Source organism: Dermochelys coriacea, chromosome 6 (genome assembly GCF_009764565.3).
Source record: "Dermochelys coriacea isolate rDerCor1 chromosome 6, rDerCor1.pri.v4, whole genome shotgun sequence".
In the NCBI taxonomy this organism is placed as follows: Eukaryota; Metazoa; Chordata; order Testudines; family Dermochelyidae; genus Dermochelys; species Dermochelys coriacea.
The window spans coordinates 30,860,888-30,874,616 of NC_050073.1; the positions used below are offsets into that span (position 1 = coordinate 30,860,888).

The following is a 13,729-nucleotide window of genomic DNA, read 5'->3' on the forward strand; positions in this document are numbered from 1 at the left end:
GGCCCCATGATAGTGTCCCCTGAATAGATATGTGGACAGAGTTGGCAAAGGGCTTTGTTGCAAGGATAGGTTCCTGGGTTAGTGGTTCTGTTGTGTGGTGTGTGGTTGCTGGTGAGTATTTGCTTCAGGTTGGGGGGCTGTCTGTAAGCAAGGACTGGCCTGTCTCCCAAGATCTGTGAGAGTGATGGTTCGTCCTTCAGGATAGGTTATAGATCCTTGATGATGCGTTAGAGAGGTTTTAGCTGGGGGCTGAACGTGATGGCTCGTGGTATTCTGTTATTTTCTTTGTTGGGCCTGTCCTGTAGTAGGTGACTTCTGGGTACTCTTCTGGCTCTGTCAATCTGTTTCTTCACTTCAGCAGGTGGGTATTGTAGTTATAAGAATGCATGATAGAGATCTTGTAGGTGTTTGTCTCTGTCTGAGGGGTTGGAGCAAATGCGGCTATATCGTAGAGTTTGGCTGTAGACAATGGATCGTGTGGTGTGATTTGGATGAAAGCTAGAGGCATGTAGGTAGGAATAGCAGTCAGTAGGTTTCCGATATAGGGTGGTGTTAATGTGACCATTGCATATTAGCCCGTAGTGTCCAGGAAGTGGATCTCTTGTGTCTCCAGATTGAGGTTGATTGTGGGATGGAAATTGTTGAAATCATGGTGGAATTCCTCAAGGGCTTCTTTTCCATGGGTCCAGATGATGAAGATGTCATCAATGTAGCGCAAGTAGAGTAGGGGCATTAAGGGACGAGAGCTGAGGAAGCATTGTTCGAAGTCAGCCATAAAAATGTTGGCATACTGTGGGGCCATGCGGGTACCCATCGCAGTGCCGCTGATTTGAAGGTATACATTGTCCCCAAATGTGAAATAGTTATGGGTGAGGACAAAGTTACAAAGTTCAGCCACCAGGTTAGCCATGACATTATCGGGGATACTGTTCCTGATGGCTTGTAGTCCATCTTGGTGTGGAATGTTGGTGTAGAGGGCTTCTACATCCATAGTGGCCAGGATGGTGCCACTGAAGTGAGATGAAGTCATCCGATGAAATGAGCTGTAGCTCATGAAAGCTTATGCTCAAATAAATTTGTTAGTCTCTAAGGTGCCACAAGTACTCCTTTTCTTTTTGCGAAAACTCCCACTGACTTCAATGGTGTGGGATCGGATCCCATTAGAGGAGGATAGATTATCTGTGGTCAATTGATTCTTTTAAGAGAACATTTACAACAATTTGTCTTCCTCCCAGTGGGTGGCCAACTGGCCAATGTCCCTTGAACTATTACCAGGTGAGGTTTCCTTATTTACTTTTGGAAATCCATCACTTCATGGCCAAATTTGACACAGGGCAAATACTCATAACTCTACTGAAGTCAACAGAGTTGCACAAGCTTACACCAGGGAGCCAGTTGGCCCCACATCTTCTACAGACTTACAAGCCATTAACCTGGAATCTTCAAGACATGTATGTGTTACTGAATAATATGGACCTTTTAAAAAAATAATTTATTGTGAGAAAAGGTAGATTAGATTTCTGATCATTTTGGAATCTCTTTATTGTTACAAGAGATGGGTCAAATTTAGGGAAAACTCTATTTGACAAGAGTGGGAATTTTGCTCAAGTAAGAACAGCATGATTGGTCCAAAAATGAACAGCTGTATTGCTGAATACCCATTCCTTTGTGTTATTTATACCTACTGTTTTCCCAGCTTTAGAATATTAGAGCTTTCAGTAAAGTATAATGGGGACAAAACAATACATACCTTGAGATTTAAAGCAAACTAAAAAGTGAAAGTTAGCATTCTTTACCTGAATAGGAACTGCATATTTTGAAATTTTCAATTCTGCATAATGCCTAAAGCATTTTAACAAATGTTGATCCAGATTAACACAATATAATGCAAATAATTTCAAATGATATTTAACATAGTCCAAGCTAAGATTATTAAAAATACATAGTATACCAAGAAGGTTTTTAGTATTGTCTTGTCCTTCAACAAGTTACTTATCTTTTAATTCTGAAATGTCAGCAAGCAATTTCCTTAGAATGTGCAATGTTTCCTGAAAGAGATAAGTGTTTTGCCATGGACAGGAGCCTGTCAATATGCTGTATGCTTTCATACACTTGCGTGGCACACAGTTTTTAAGTACAGCACATCCTGTGTCCACAACGGAAATCCTTTGTCAAAATCTGCACAAACAGCTTGGGTGTGTCTTCTGTTCCCATCTCAATATATCATGTGTTTATTTTTCAGTCTGTTTCCATATCTTTATCATCAAATTATTACAGAAGCTTTAAGTTTGTCACTATTTGAACAGGGAAGTGATCCAATGCAACCCACAAATATACAAAATCTTAAAAAGTATAGTGTACAACATAATTTGCATTCATAAGTCCAAGAAATTGTGATAAAACTCAACTAGATATGTAATTGACACTACCCAAATATTTTTATACCGTCTTCAGAAATTTCTATAGATGCATATATGTTTTTCAACAGAGCAGTTCTTTAGGGGCCTGAGACTTCCAGTCTTGCTCATGTTAAGCAGTACCTTATTTGACAAGTAAGTAAAGTACATAAATCCATTTATTCATCTCTCAGTATTGGTGACATCATAAACAGAACTTTCAGAAGCCTTCAACAATCCATCACTAACTTCAAGCACTCAGTAGCTGACCTTTCAGTGATCTGCTGCACATCATCCATCCATCTCCTTGCTGGAAATCCCCTATTATGATGATCTTGCACCATTCCTTCCCTAAAAAGAAAAGGAGTACTTGTGGCACCTTAGCGACTAACAAATTTATTTGAGCATAAGCTTTTGTGAGCTACAGCTGTAGCTCACGAAAGCTTATGTTCAAATAAATTTGTTAGTCGCTAAGGTGCCACAAGTACTCCTTTTCTTTTTGCGAATACAGACTAACATGGCTGCTACTCTGAAACCTGTCATTCCTTCCCTACTAACTTTCTCAAGGCTATTTCCATCTCTATGTTATTTATGACCAAAGTACATAAGTTTGTGTCTGTTGATTTCTGCCATCAGAGTCTGTCTCTCTATAATATTTCTAAAATAGCCATTATTTTTTCCCCCCAATCAAGGAGATACACAGGAGTCTTTGCCATCACCAAATTTCAAAAAGCTTCAATTTTTTTTTTGTCACCAGCATTAACTTCTCACATCCAAAATGGCTATGGAAAAAGTTAGGCTTTTCACCAGTCACACCTTTGTGCATTTTAAGATGCCATGGTTTTTCCATACTTACTTAAGGGAGGCCATAGCTGAGTGAGCCATCCCTAGTCGTCTTCTGAATTCTTTGGAAATGTCTCCTTGGTTAGGTAAAAATTATCTCAGATAATTAAAATCATTTACTGCCTTACAGCTTGGTCATTAATCATGACATCTGCTTGCATTCTATTTTTGTTGGTTGCTCATAATATTCTTAGAGGTACCATTTGGGAGAATAGAAGGAGAGAAGATGCTGGCTTGGGAAGCTTAAAAGAAACAACCAGATTCCAAAACAAAAACAAAACTAAAAATACAAACAAACAAACCAACCAAAACCAAAATGACATTCCCTCCCACAAAACTATAAAAAAACAAAAACAAACCACGCACAAAACTCACCAGTATTAAAAACAGAAGGAAAAGTGAATATAGGCACTTGTAGGCTGCATGCTTGCATATCAATAAAGGAAAATATAGACCAGTAATGGAAGGAAGACATGACATGAAGAAAGATTAAAGGAACTCAACTTAGTGCATGTAACTGAAAGACATGAAGGTAGGATAGAGCTGAATATATAAATAACTGAAAGGACATAACCTGGTGGAGAAAGGCTTATTTGAGGTTGACTATGTATTACAAGAAGTAATAACCTTAAATTAAAAAGCAGGGCCATTCAATCACTTACCTATGATGAACCTATGGGTTTTCTCCTCAGGGCTTGATTCCCAAGAAGGCACCTGGCAAATATTGCTTGATTCACCACTTGTCATCCCCACAGGGCAATTCGGTTAATGACTCACAATTATGTTCAATATTCTATTCCTCCTGTGTGCATGGTTAGGACTTGTTTGAGGGGGCACAGTTTTCAAAATGTGACATCAAGGCGGCTCGTCAATTGCTGCCAGTACATCCTTCCAATTTTAATCTTTTGGGTTTCTGCTTTGAAGGTCAATTTTATTTTGATAAGTCCCTCCTGATGGGACTACCCATCTCATACTCAGAGTTTGAAAAATTCAGCACTCTGCTGGAATAGGAAATGGCACGGGAGTCTGGTTTATAGCAGGAGGTACACTAATTGAATGACTTTGTGTGTGCAGGCAGAGCAGATTCTGAGGAACATGTCAGCCCAGCGGCCACATTCCAAGCTTTGACTGGTAGGTTGGGGGTACCTCTGACCGATGAAAAAAATAGAGAGACTCCTCTACTTATTGATCCATCTGGAGATTGAGTTAGATATGCGAGCTGATAAATATCTGGACTCCCCCAGGATAAACTGGGGGAAAGTCTGGAATTGATCATCAAGGCTAGAGCAGCCAGGAAGTTTATACTGTGAGAGCTGCAGTCTATTATTGGACTTTGAAATGTTGCATGTCAGTTGGTGGCCCCAGGGTGGGCATTTTGCACCAGACTGTCAGCTGCCACCTTGGGAATATCGAAGCCCATCCATTTTCCAATGGTTAATAAAGAGATTATGAGGATTTAGGAATCATGGAACAGTTTCTGAATCATTTTAATGGAGTGTCTTTTTGGAGGGAGGAATGGATGATAGAGGCAGAGTTAAAGATTCATTACAATGCATCGGGAAGAATAGGTTTTGGGGTATTTTATCAAGGCAGGTGCTGTGCTGAGAAATGGCCCTTAGATTGAATACTAAAAGGTATAATAAAGGATATAACATTTCTGGAATTCTTTCCAATTTTGATAGCAGAAATGATTTGGGGAATGGATTTTGCAAACAAAAGCATGCGTTTTGGACTGACAACATGGCAATAGTACATTTTATCAATTGCCAGTCCTCTAGATTGCCAAGGTTATAAAACCGGTAGGGGTATTTGTACTACAGTGATTAACTCTTAAAATGTTTCTTTGCCAGAGATGTACCTGGGATTGATAATAGTGTAGCCGATGCATTCTCTAAATTTCAGGTGGACAAATTTTGAGACCTGACTCCAGGAACCAACAAGGAACCAGAATTGATACCCAGAACACTCTAGGACCATGGCACATGAAGGCTCTCAGGGTATTAAAGAATCAGGAGCACCACAGACATTTAGGTCTATGACAAGAGGTTCAATGATTTTGTGCATTTTCAGAGATGAGGGGCCTGTGGATAACCTGACCTATTCCAGAAGACCAGATACTTCTGGACTACAGTGTCACCGGCCCTCTGTACACTGGCATCATCTGTCATTTCTGGTCACCTATAAGGCCTTACATTTCTCAATCGAATGAGAGGATACCCAGCTCCTTGTAATGGATTCAGAGTCTGGAGGTTTTTAGTAAGGTGGTTTTGGGACAGAGGCCCTAGAAAGGATCCCCATTATCCCATCACTGTTCAGACACTTAGGGTTTTGATGCAAGTTCTCCACCAAATACGCAGAAGTAGATCTGAGGTGGCCTTATTCAAAACTGCAGTCCAGGTAGTGGTTTTTGGAGCTTTCACAGCCAGCGAACCAGTGTCTGCATGAGCGAGGGATACATCAGGAAGGGCTTTGGAGTGGTGGGAGTTACAATGGGAGAGAAGGGTCAGTCATCTTGACCCTGAGGATCTTGAAAACAGATGGGGGAGTGGAGAGAGGAGGACAAGGTGAGTCCAAAATGGGAAGGGGTGAGGTCAGGGTTTAACCAGTGTGGGCATTAAGGACTTATATAGCAATGAGACTGGTTGGGGAAAGGCCCCTCTTTATTCACAGGGATGGAAGAAGCCTCATAACATATACATTTGTTACAATTTTCAGAAAGGGGTTTACAAAGTTGGGGCTACCAGAGCATTAATTTAATTCCCACTCATTCCAAATCAGGGCTGCAACAGCTTTGGCCCAACTTGGATGAGGGGCCACAGTGATGCAGGCAATTGGGCAACAGCATTTGAATGTATACAGGATGTAGGGGAGACCCCAGGTAGAGAATCAAAGCTAATTCTCCTGTGCTTCCAATTTCAGAATCATGCGAACAGGCCAAACGAGCGGTGCTGTGGGATCTGAGAGCACAGTATTGTATACTGAGTGCTTAGGTGGCCTTCCAGGTTGTCTGGAGGGTAACAGCTGGGTCTTGGTAGTGAAACAATCCTGAGCTGGCATGGAAGGAGAGGCTTGCTCTTGGAACCAGCTAATGTCCCTTGTATACTCTTTGGAGGCCCAGGAGGAGGCACTGGATGTGATTATTGTTCACCTTGGTGAAAACAATTTGGGAAGGTGTAGAACTGATGATCAGAGCTAAGAGGGATTTGGGACAGATCCAGGATTTTTTCCCTGGAATGACAATTATTTGGTCTGACATATTGCAGTGCAAGGTGTGTCATGAAGCTGTGAAGCCTCCATGGATTGATATGACTGGGGGTATGTGAATAGGGATGTGGATAAATTCATGGGTAATGAAAGAGATTGCATAATTCTTCATCTGGACATATCTTACGGGACATCTAAGTTATTTAGGGAGGATGGAGTACACCAATGCAACTAGAGATATTTCTATCTGCTATTAAGGAAGGAATCAGTAACTATCTTGGAAACTGGTAGGGGATGGGCCAGAGGCACCCAAGCTTATTGTGGCAGATGTCCAGTGCAGGTACTCAGTATGGAAGGGATATGGTTATCAGATAAAATGGATTCAAAGAGTCTTTGAAGGAAAGCATCCCTTAAGGGAGCTGAGGAAGTGGGGGTTGGGGGTTCCTACATCTGGTACAGCAAGGAGTCAACCCTCTTTCCTTTTACAGCCCCCTCTCAGTGATGGTAAAGAAGGGCAGCAGGGCCCCAGCAGCAGGATGGCTGGGACTAAATTGGAAATTATGTGGAAATGATGATGATCTGCACTGTACAATTTATTGCTGGCTACTCTCAGATATTTTAAGTGAATAAATTTGTGGCCTAATTAAACGACATCCATTACCTCCTGCCTTTCCGCTGGTGCGACCAGACAACAAAGCACCCATCAACAGAGGTCATTGTACCATCATCAGTGCAGACATTCGAGATGAGATTATATAACATAACAAGGGGAATACTGGGGAAGAACCGTGTTAGATACAAGGGTTGGACTGAGACCCTTTTATTCTGCATTAATGGTTCAAAAGAGGGGAGCAGGAAGAGGGGAAACTGTTTGGTATTAAAGAGTATACTAAAGTGTCAAATGAAAGAAAATTAAAAAGCAGGATAAGTTGATACACTATAAAGAACACTGTGGGTGGATAGTCTGCAGTATGAACAAAATATGTGCCCAGACAGGCAAAAATGAGGAATATTTAAATTAAAGAAGGACTATTATTTCACAAACTGAAGAATGAAAGAAACAGAGCTCTCTCTAGGGGCTAGTTTGCTGGACCTTTGTGGGGGCTGTACAAGGTGCACACAGCTTTGCAGACTACACTTAGAACTAGCAGCTTGAACTCAGATCTAAGGCTGAAAAAAAGAAAAATGAGGAACGCAGTGGGGGAAAGGACCAGAGACAGGGAAGAAAGAAAGAGTTTTTCAGGCTGAAAGATACATCAGCACTGTGATGTGATGAAAAAGATCCAGAGAGATATTTCTGAGATAATACAGCAGACAAAAGCTTTAGAAAGCATGCTATGGAACTGTTCTATTGTGTGCTGAAATTTTTCTGGATGTACTCATTTCCGCTTTCATCTTGCTTAAAAGCGGCACGAAACATACACAAAATGGGTGCAATACAGACCTGAAATCTAAAAACATGTCTAAATTTAAATCCAAACCACTGAAAGATTTGCATAGCATCATCATGAGGGTCAACTAATTAAGCAGCAATTTTTTTTAAATGTGGCACTAAATAAATCACGAACTCTCAAATCTCAGTGCACAGAACTATTCTATACTGTTGAGTACAGTTCATGCACTGTAGGGATGAGAAAAAGCTGGTGGGGTTTTGAGTTTTGTGAAACCGCTAGAACTTTTGTAAAAATGATGGGTTTCTGAAGCTTTGTAGAGTTTCATGAAACATTTTTATTGTACTTTGAATCCTTTATTTTCCAAGGGAAATTTAATTTTTTAAAAGTAAGTGTTTCTAGTGGGACCTGGGCTAAACAAACAGATGACTGCCTGTGTAGATCAGATTGCAGGATCAGGGCCTAGTTTTGTAGAAATGGAATTGCTGATTTTTTAAAAAAGTTACATTGCTTCATTAAGTTACAACTTCATACATGAAACAGGAAATGCAAAATATAATCACTCAGTAGTAGAATAATAGGGTCAAATCCTCAGTTGGTGTATATCAGTATAGCTTCATTGACATCAAGGACCATAATCCTATCATTTTAGTTCCCTTACAGAAATTGTTGCATTTTTATATCAAATAGATTCGTTGTCTAATAAATCCAATATGAAAAACAACCTAAGAACACTCACTTCTCTAGAAGGGCTGGTAGGGCAGGTGTAGATGTCAGACTACTTCTTCCATTGGGTGATTCAGACTGTAAATTGAAAACATGATAAATAAAATGTTAGATTCCATGCAATGTTAGGTTTCATGAATTGATTTCTAATGCAACTTCAGTATGATGATAAAGTTAATGGGTTTCTTACCTAAAGTTTTTCTTCCAAAATACATCACACAAAATCTCCTGAAAATTGAGCTCTCAAACTACTTCTGTAAACAATGGACTTTAAAAATTATGAGTAGCTGTTTTTGCCACTTTTGTGCCTCTCTCTCTACCTTACTTCCGTTATATATGTGTTGTTTAGTCTCTTCCTTTTGTTCTGCACTGACTACTGGGTAGTATGTTGATTATTTTCCTGTCTCTTCCTTTTCTGTAAATTGTGCTTCCTCTGTTGGGTTTTCAGTGAGAAATTTTAACAATGAATTTTTCACCTCCATTCATGTCTTTAAACAATTCTTGTGGGCACATAATGACATAACATGGTCATGTAATCATGTTGTTTTTTAAATTGAATTCAATTTAAAGATCAATTTCATTTTAACTCCCACCCAGCTAAAAATACTGTCCCTTTGAAGACATTTCCAACATACATGCTGCTCTTCAGCTGCTTGTCTGCAATAATCCCCATTAAAGAAGATTTGGCCTTCCAGTAGAGAGCCTTGACCATACAACTTTAAAAGTTTTAGATCTGTCATCTTGGATCTGTTAGTCTGTCTTTGAAGCTAGGAATACCTGGTGCATTTTGCACTGGAGTAATATGTTATGTAGATTTGTTAAGCTCAAGTTTTATTTGGTTCTTCTTTAATGTGCAAACAGTATGTAGTACCAGATTATGCTGCTGTAAACAAAAAGGCAACACAGGAGCTGAATGTGCTACTTATCCCAGGCTATAGTGGGAGTTGTACATTTCTGTTGTATGAGTTTTTCAGTTTGGGTTTATACTGGAGACTTTTGTGACAGTTGATTAGAAGCTGTCACACTAACAGAGCAGTAAATGACTGAAATTATCACCCCCTCTGGGTTCTGCTATGGAGGTTATTTTTACTTTTTTATGCATAGTACATTACCACTGAATAAACAGAAACTATAACGTATAATCTGATTATACTTTGACTTGCCTCAGGGCCCCAGTGAGCCAACATACAGTGTCACTGGGTTCCTAAGATAAGCAGCCGAGGAAGCTGATTTGGAGAGGGTACTTCCTTTATGCAGCTTGGGCTACAGAGCCACCTATGACTATCCCCGTCTAAAAGGTTGGGTCACAGATTCCACACAGGCTCATGGCACTGGGAAATTCCCTGTGTGTCTTAATGAAAACCTAATTAACAAGGTAGGCTTGGGGGTGTGAGGCTTCTTAGAAGTGTTTCTTCAAGCTTGGGGGTCACATACATTTTTGTGCTGAGAAAAGGTGAGGAGAGAATAGCATGGATATTCCCAATTTAAACCATATATTTGAGTGCAGTCTGAATCACTCAAATTTGCAATGTCAAATGGGCTCAGATTTTTCAGAAATGTTTGCTCAGTCCAATATGACACGGGTTTAAGAAATATGTTCATTTCTTTAAATTATGGACTTATTTTTACTTACCAGGGATGGCATTGAAGGTATGGGTGATGTAGTAGGTGACTGGCCAGGAATGTGTAATGAGTTAAATTTAGGAACAACAGCCACACTGACTCTCCTCCGAGGCATATTCTGTCATTAAACAACAAACTTTATTATACAAGAAGCTCAACTGAAGGATAATTCTCTGTGGTTGGTAGGTATTGTAAACAAGCAGATTCATGCAATCCACACAACAGAAATATTCTAACCTATACTAGCAGCAGCAAACACAATTATATATTTTGGATAAGACATACATAAAACTATATTAAGAGAATGTTAATATTGCAAAAGTCAGGAAATGGTGGCATGTGCAACCTTAATTCTGCCCCCTTTGGGTGTATTCATCATGATTAGTCTAAGTGCATGATCACATACTGCTTCTTAAATAACACAATTTTACAATATTATACACTTTTTTCTACAAAATTAGACACACATCTAGCATTCTGTATTACTCCTTATATACCAGACAAAGACCATGACCATCCTTTTAAGAAAAATACACAGTAAATTTACACAATATATTACAATATATTACGGATTAAATGTAACAGAATAATAGTGATTTTTTTGCTGGTAAATATAGGTCAGATAAGTTGGCAGATACATTAATTTAGTAGTTAAGTGCCTCATTCCTTGATATGCACCTAAGCGAGTTGGCACTTCCTATTGGTTGAAAAGAAAAGGTCTGATAAATGACTGCTGACTAAGGTCCTGATTCAGAAATGTGTCTATTCAGAAACACACTTGAACATCTGCTTAACAGTGAAGTAAATAGGGACTTATGTGCTAACTTCAAAAGTTAAGCACATGCTTAAGTGCTTTCCTGAATTGGAGTCTAAGTATTAAAGCATACTTTAGGAAAGACTCTTTATATTGGTTGCAGTCTAACACAATAACATTATAATAGTTTAAGTATAAATTAGAAGATGATATATACAAGGTAGAAGGAAAATTTATACAATATTATAAATTTGAGAAACAGTATGTGATCATATAATTAAAGACTATCAACCTTCAACTTCTCCCGCTGGCAGGAAGGCTGGGTTCAGTCCATTACTGTTTTAATCATAAAATGTCCCCTAAAATATTAACAACCAAACAAACATGGCCCAGTTTGGCTAAAAATACTAAATTCCATCCCTTCTCACACACTGATGCTGTACTTTGGGAAGCTCATTGTTGAAAATCAATCAAAAACCATTAATGTGGAGAGAGTGGATGGATAAGGGGATAATTTGGGTCTCTGGGTTGAGGATCAAGTTTCTTCTTTTCCAAGTACTCTAACTACAATACTATTTACCTGGTCCAGTGGCATGGCATTACCCACAGCGTAAGCATCTCTTGAAGGACATATTTGGTCCCGATGCACTGGGAGCAGCAGAGATGCCAGAATTATAGTCGATGTGGAGAGAGCTCCATCTGTAGGTACACCCAATCAGCTGCAGCCTGACTTCCAGGCCCAAAAGACCCTTCCTAATTCAGATTGCCTGTGCCAGGCCTGAAACAAAGATTTGTGTATATTTTTGAGCCCTAGACAATGGGGAAATACCTTGCAAAACATTAAAACTCTGCAATTGATCTATGATTAAGGCTAATGTAGCCACACATTTTATTTTGTTCACACTGGTCCCTGCATAGATTACAGTGCATGGATCTTGCCAAAGCAGACTGCTGTTGGAGATGTGGGTCTCCTGGAACCACACTGGCTCACATATTTTGGGACTGTTCCAGGATACATTTGTTTTGGCTAAAATAAGTAGTAAGATTAGTATGATAATAGATACCTCCTTAAAAATTACTTCCCAGAACTGTTTTTTGGGATATAGCTTATCATCTTGAAAACTCTCCAACTCACGGAAAGCTTAGTTCTCTAGAGCAGTGCTTGTAGGCAAGTAACTCATATTGCTTAGATGGAAGAGCAGACAGTCTCCAGGGATAGAAGGTTGGGTCAGCGACTTGGCTGACCTAGCAGCTAAAGAGCAGGTACTGTTTCAGAGAAAGACTTCAGACAAATCTTAAAAGTTTTAGTCTACCTTCTTAGAAACTTTTTATTAATCCATAGTGGATGGAAATCAATATGTCAGTCTCCTTTCCCTCTTTTCCTATTCCTTTACATTGTTTGGTCTTTTGTTTTTTCTTCAGTTGCTCCCCCCACTTTTTTTTAAATAAATAAATATAATGTAAACAAAAAAAGACTATCAAAATGCATATAGATACAAAGAGGAGTTAAAATGGTATGTGCAACCTTAGCTTGGTAGTTCCTGACTTCTGAGTATAAACTTAACATTCTCTTAACACAATTTTTGGTATGGAATTTCCCAGGCTGCTGCTGTTCCCTTGCCCCCGCCCACCAAGAGAAAAAGCAAGGGGGTGGGGCAGAATTTGAACCTTCCTGCTCAGGCAATATGTCTCCAAGTCGTGCTGGGTGAGTGCATGCCTGAATGTAGACCATGACAATCTTTATCCAAGTACAGTGCACTATGCTCCCAAAATGCCAGCTCAGCTTTACTTGCTGGTATGGAAGGGGAGAAGAAGGATGGCCCTACCATTTCTGGAGAGTCTAGCACTGCTGCAGATACTAAAGTCTCTTGGTCCCTGTGTGCAGAAAATGCAAGGAATGGGAGTATGGGTGGCACCTGGACGGAGAGGGACAATAAAGGAGGCTTCTTGTTCCCACTGAGTATCTGCATGGGGCTGGGAACAATTTGGACCTTAACTGTTACAAATGATGAAATATAAATATAAAATAAAGCTTGCAGAAGTTGAACAACATACACAGATCAATTTCCTATTAGCTGAATAGGTTCTCAGCTGTATTAATTAATGAATTTAAGGAGCTGCCTTATAACTGGGTGTCCAAAGCCAAGGAGTCTGCACATATTTAAAACTAGCTTTGTTAAAGCTATTAATAAGTCAATATCAATGGAGAATATCTCAGTTCTGAATGCTTTAACAAAACAATAAAAAAAGATTGTCCTGTGCTGACTGAATCAGTGAGCCACACCCTTAAAAACTACTGGATTATCTCTATGGTGTTGTGGAAATGATGTGGTTGCTAAGAATGACAATTTCAGAACCTGACTAAGAGACTTATCCTGCAACCCCTATTCATATAGTCATTCTTGGCCTGATGCTCAATTTGTGACAGTCACAGCTGAGAATCTGGCCATGGACTGTAAAGCAGGATTGTGCTCTAAAACACTATTATTCTGAAACAAATTAATGAGGCCCCTTTATAAATTTTCAATTAATTCCAAGAATGACTATTTATTACTGTATACAGTTATTCTCAATTTTACAAAATTCCAAAATATTTGACAGGTTTCAGAGTAGCAGCTGTGTTAGTCTGTATCCGCAAAAAGAAAAGGAGTACTTGTGGCACCTTAGAGACTCTAAGGTTAGTCTCTAAGGTGCCACAAGTACTCCTTTTCTTTTTGCAAAATATTTGAATTGGCCATCACACAAACTGCACTGCAGATTTATCAGGACTGTAGTAGGCAATCAAATTCCAT

The 13,729-nt window shown here is 39.5% G+C and overlaps 1 protein-coding gene across 8 annotated transcripts in view; it reads right to left on the minus strand.

Moving 5' to 3' along the window:
* The window catches only part of IRAG1 (inositol 1,4,5-triphosphate receptor associated 1), a 137,666-nt gene that overhangs the window by 9,044 nt on the left and 114,893 nt on the right, over positions 1 to 13,729 (minus strand). For all 8 annotated transcript variants that reach the window (XM_043517439.1, XM_043517436.1, XM_043517438.1 and 5 more), the window contains 2 exons: positions 10,194 to 10,301; positions 8,574 to 8,638 (listed from right to left, as the gene is read on the minus strand). In XM_043517439.1, the coding sequence (XP_043373374.1) occupies positions 8,574 to 8,638; positions 10,194 to 10,301 (173 nt within the window). The remainder of the gene's footprint in view (positions 1 to 8,573; positions 8,639 to 10,193; positions 10,302 to 13,729) is intronic.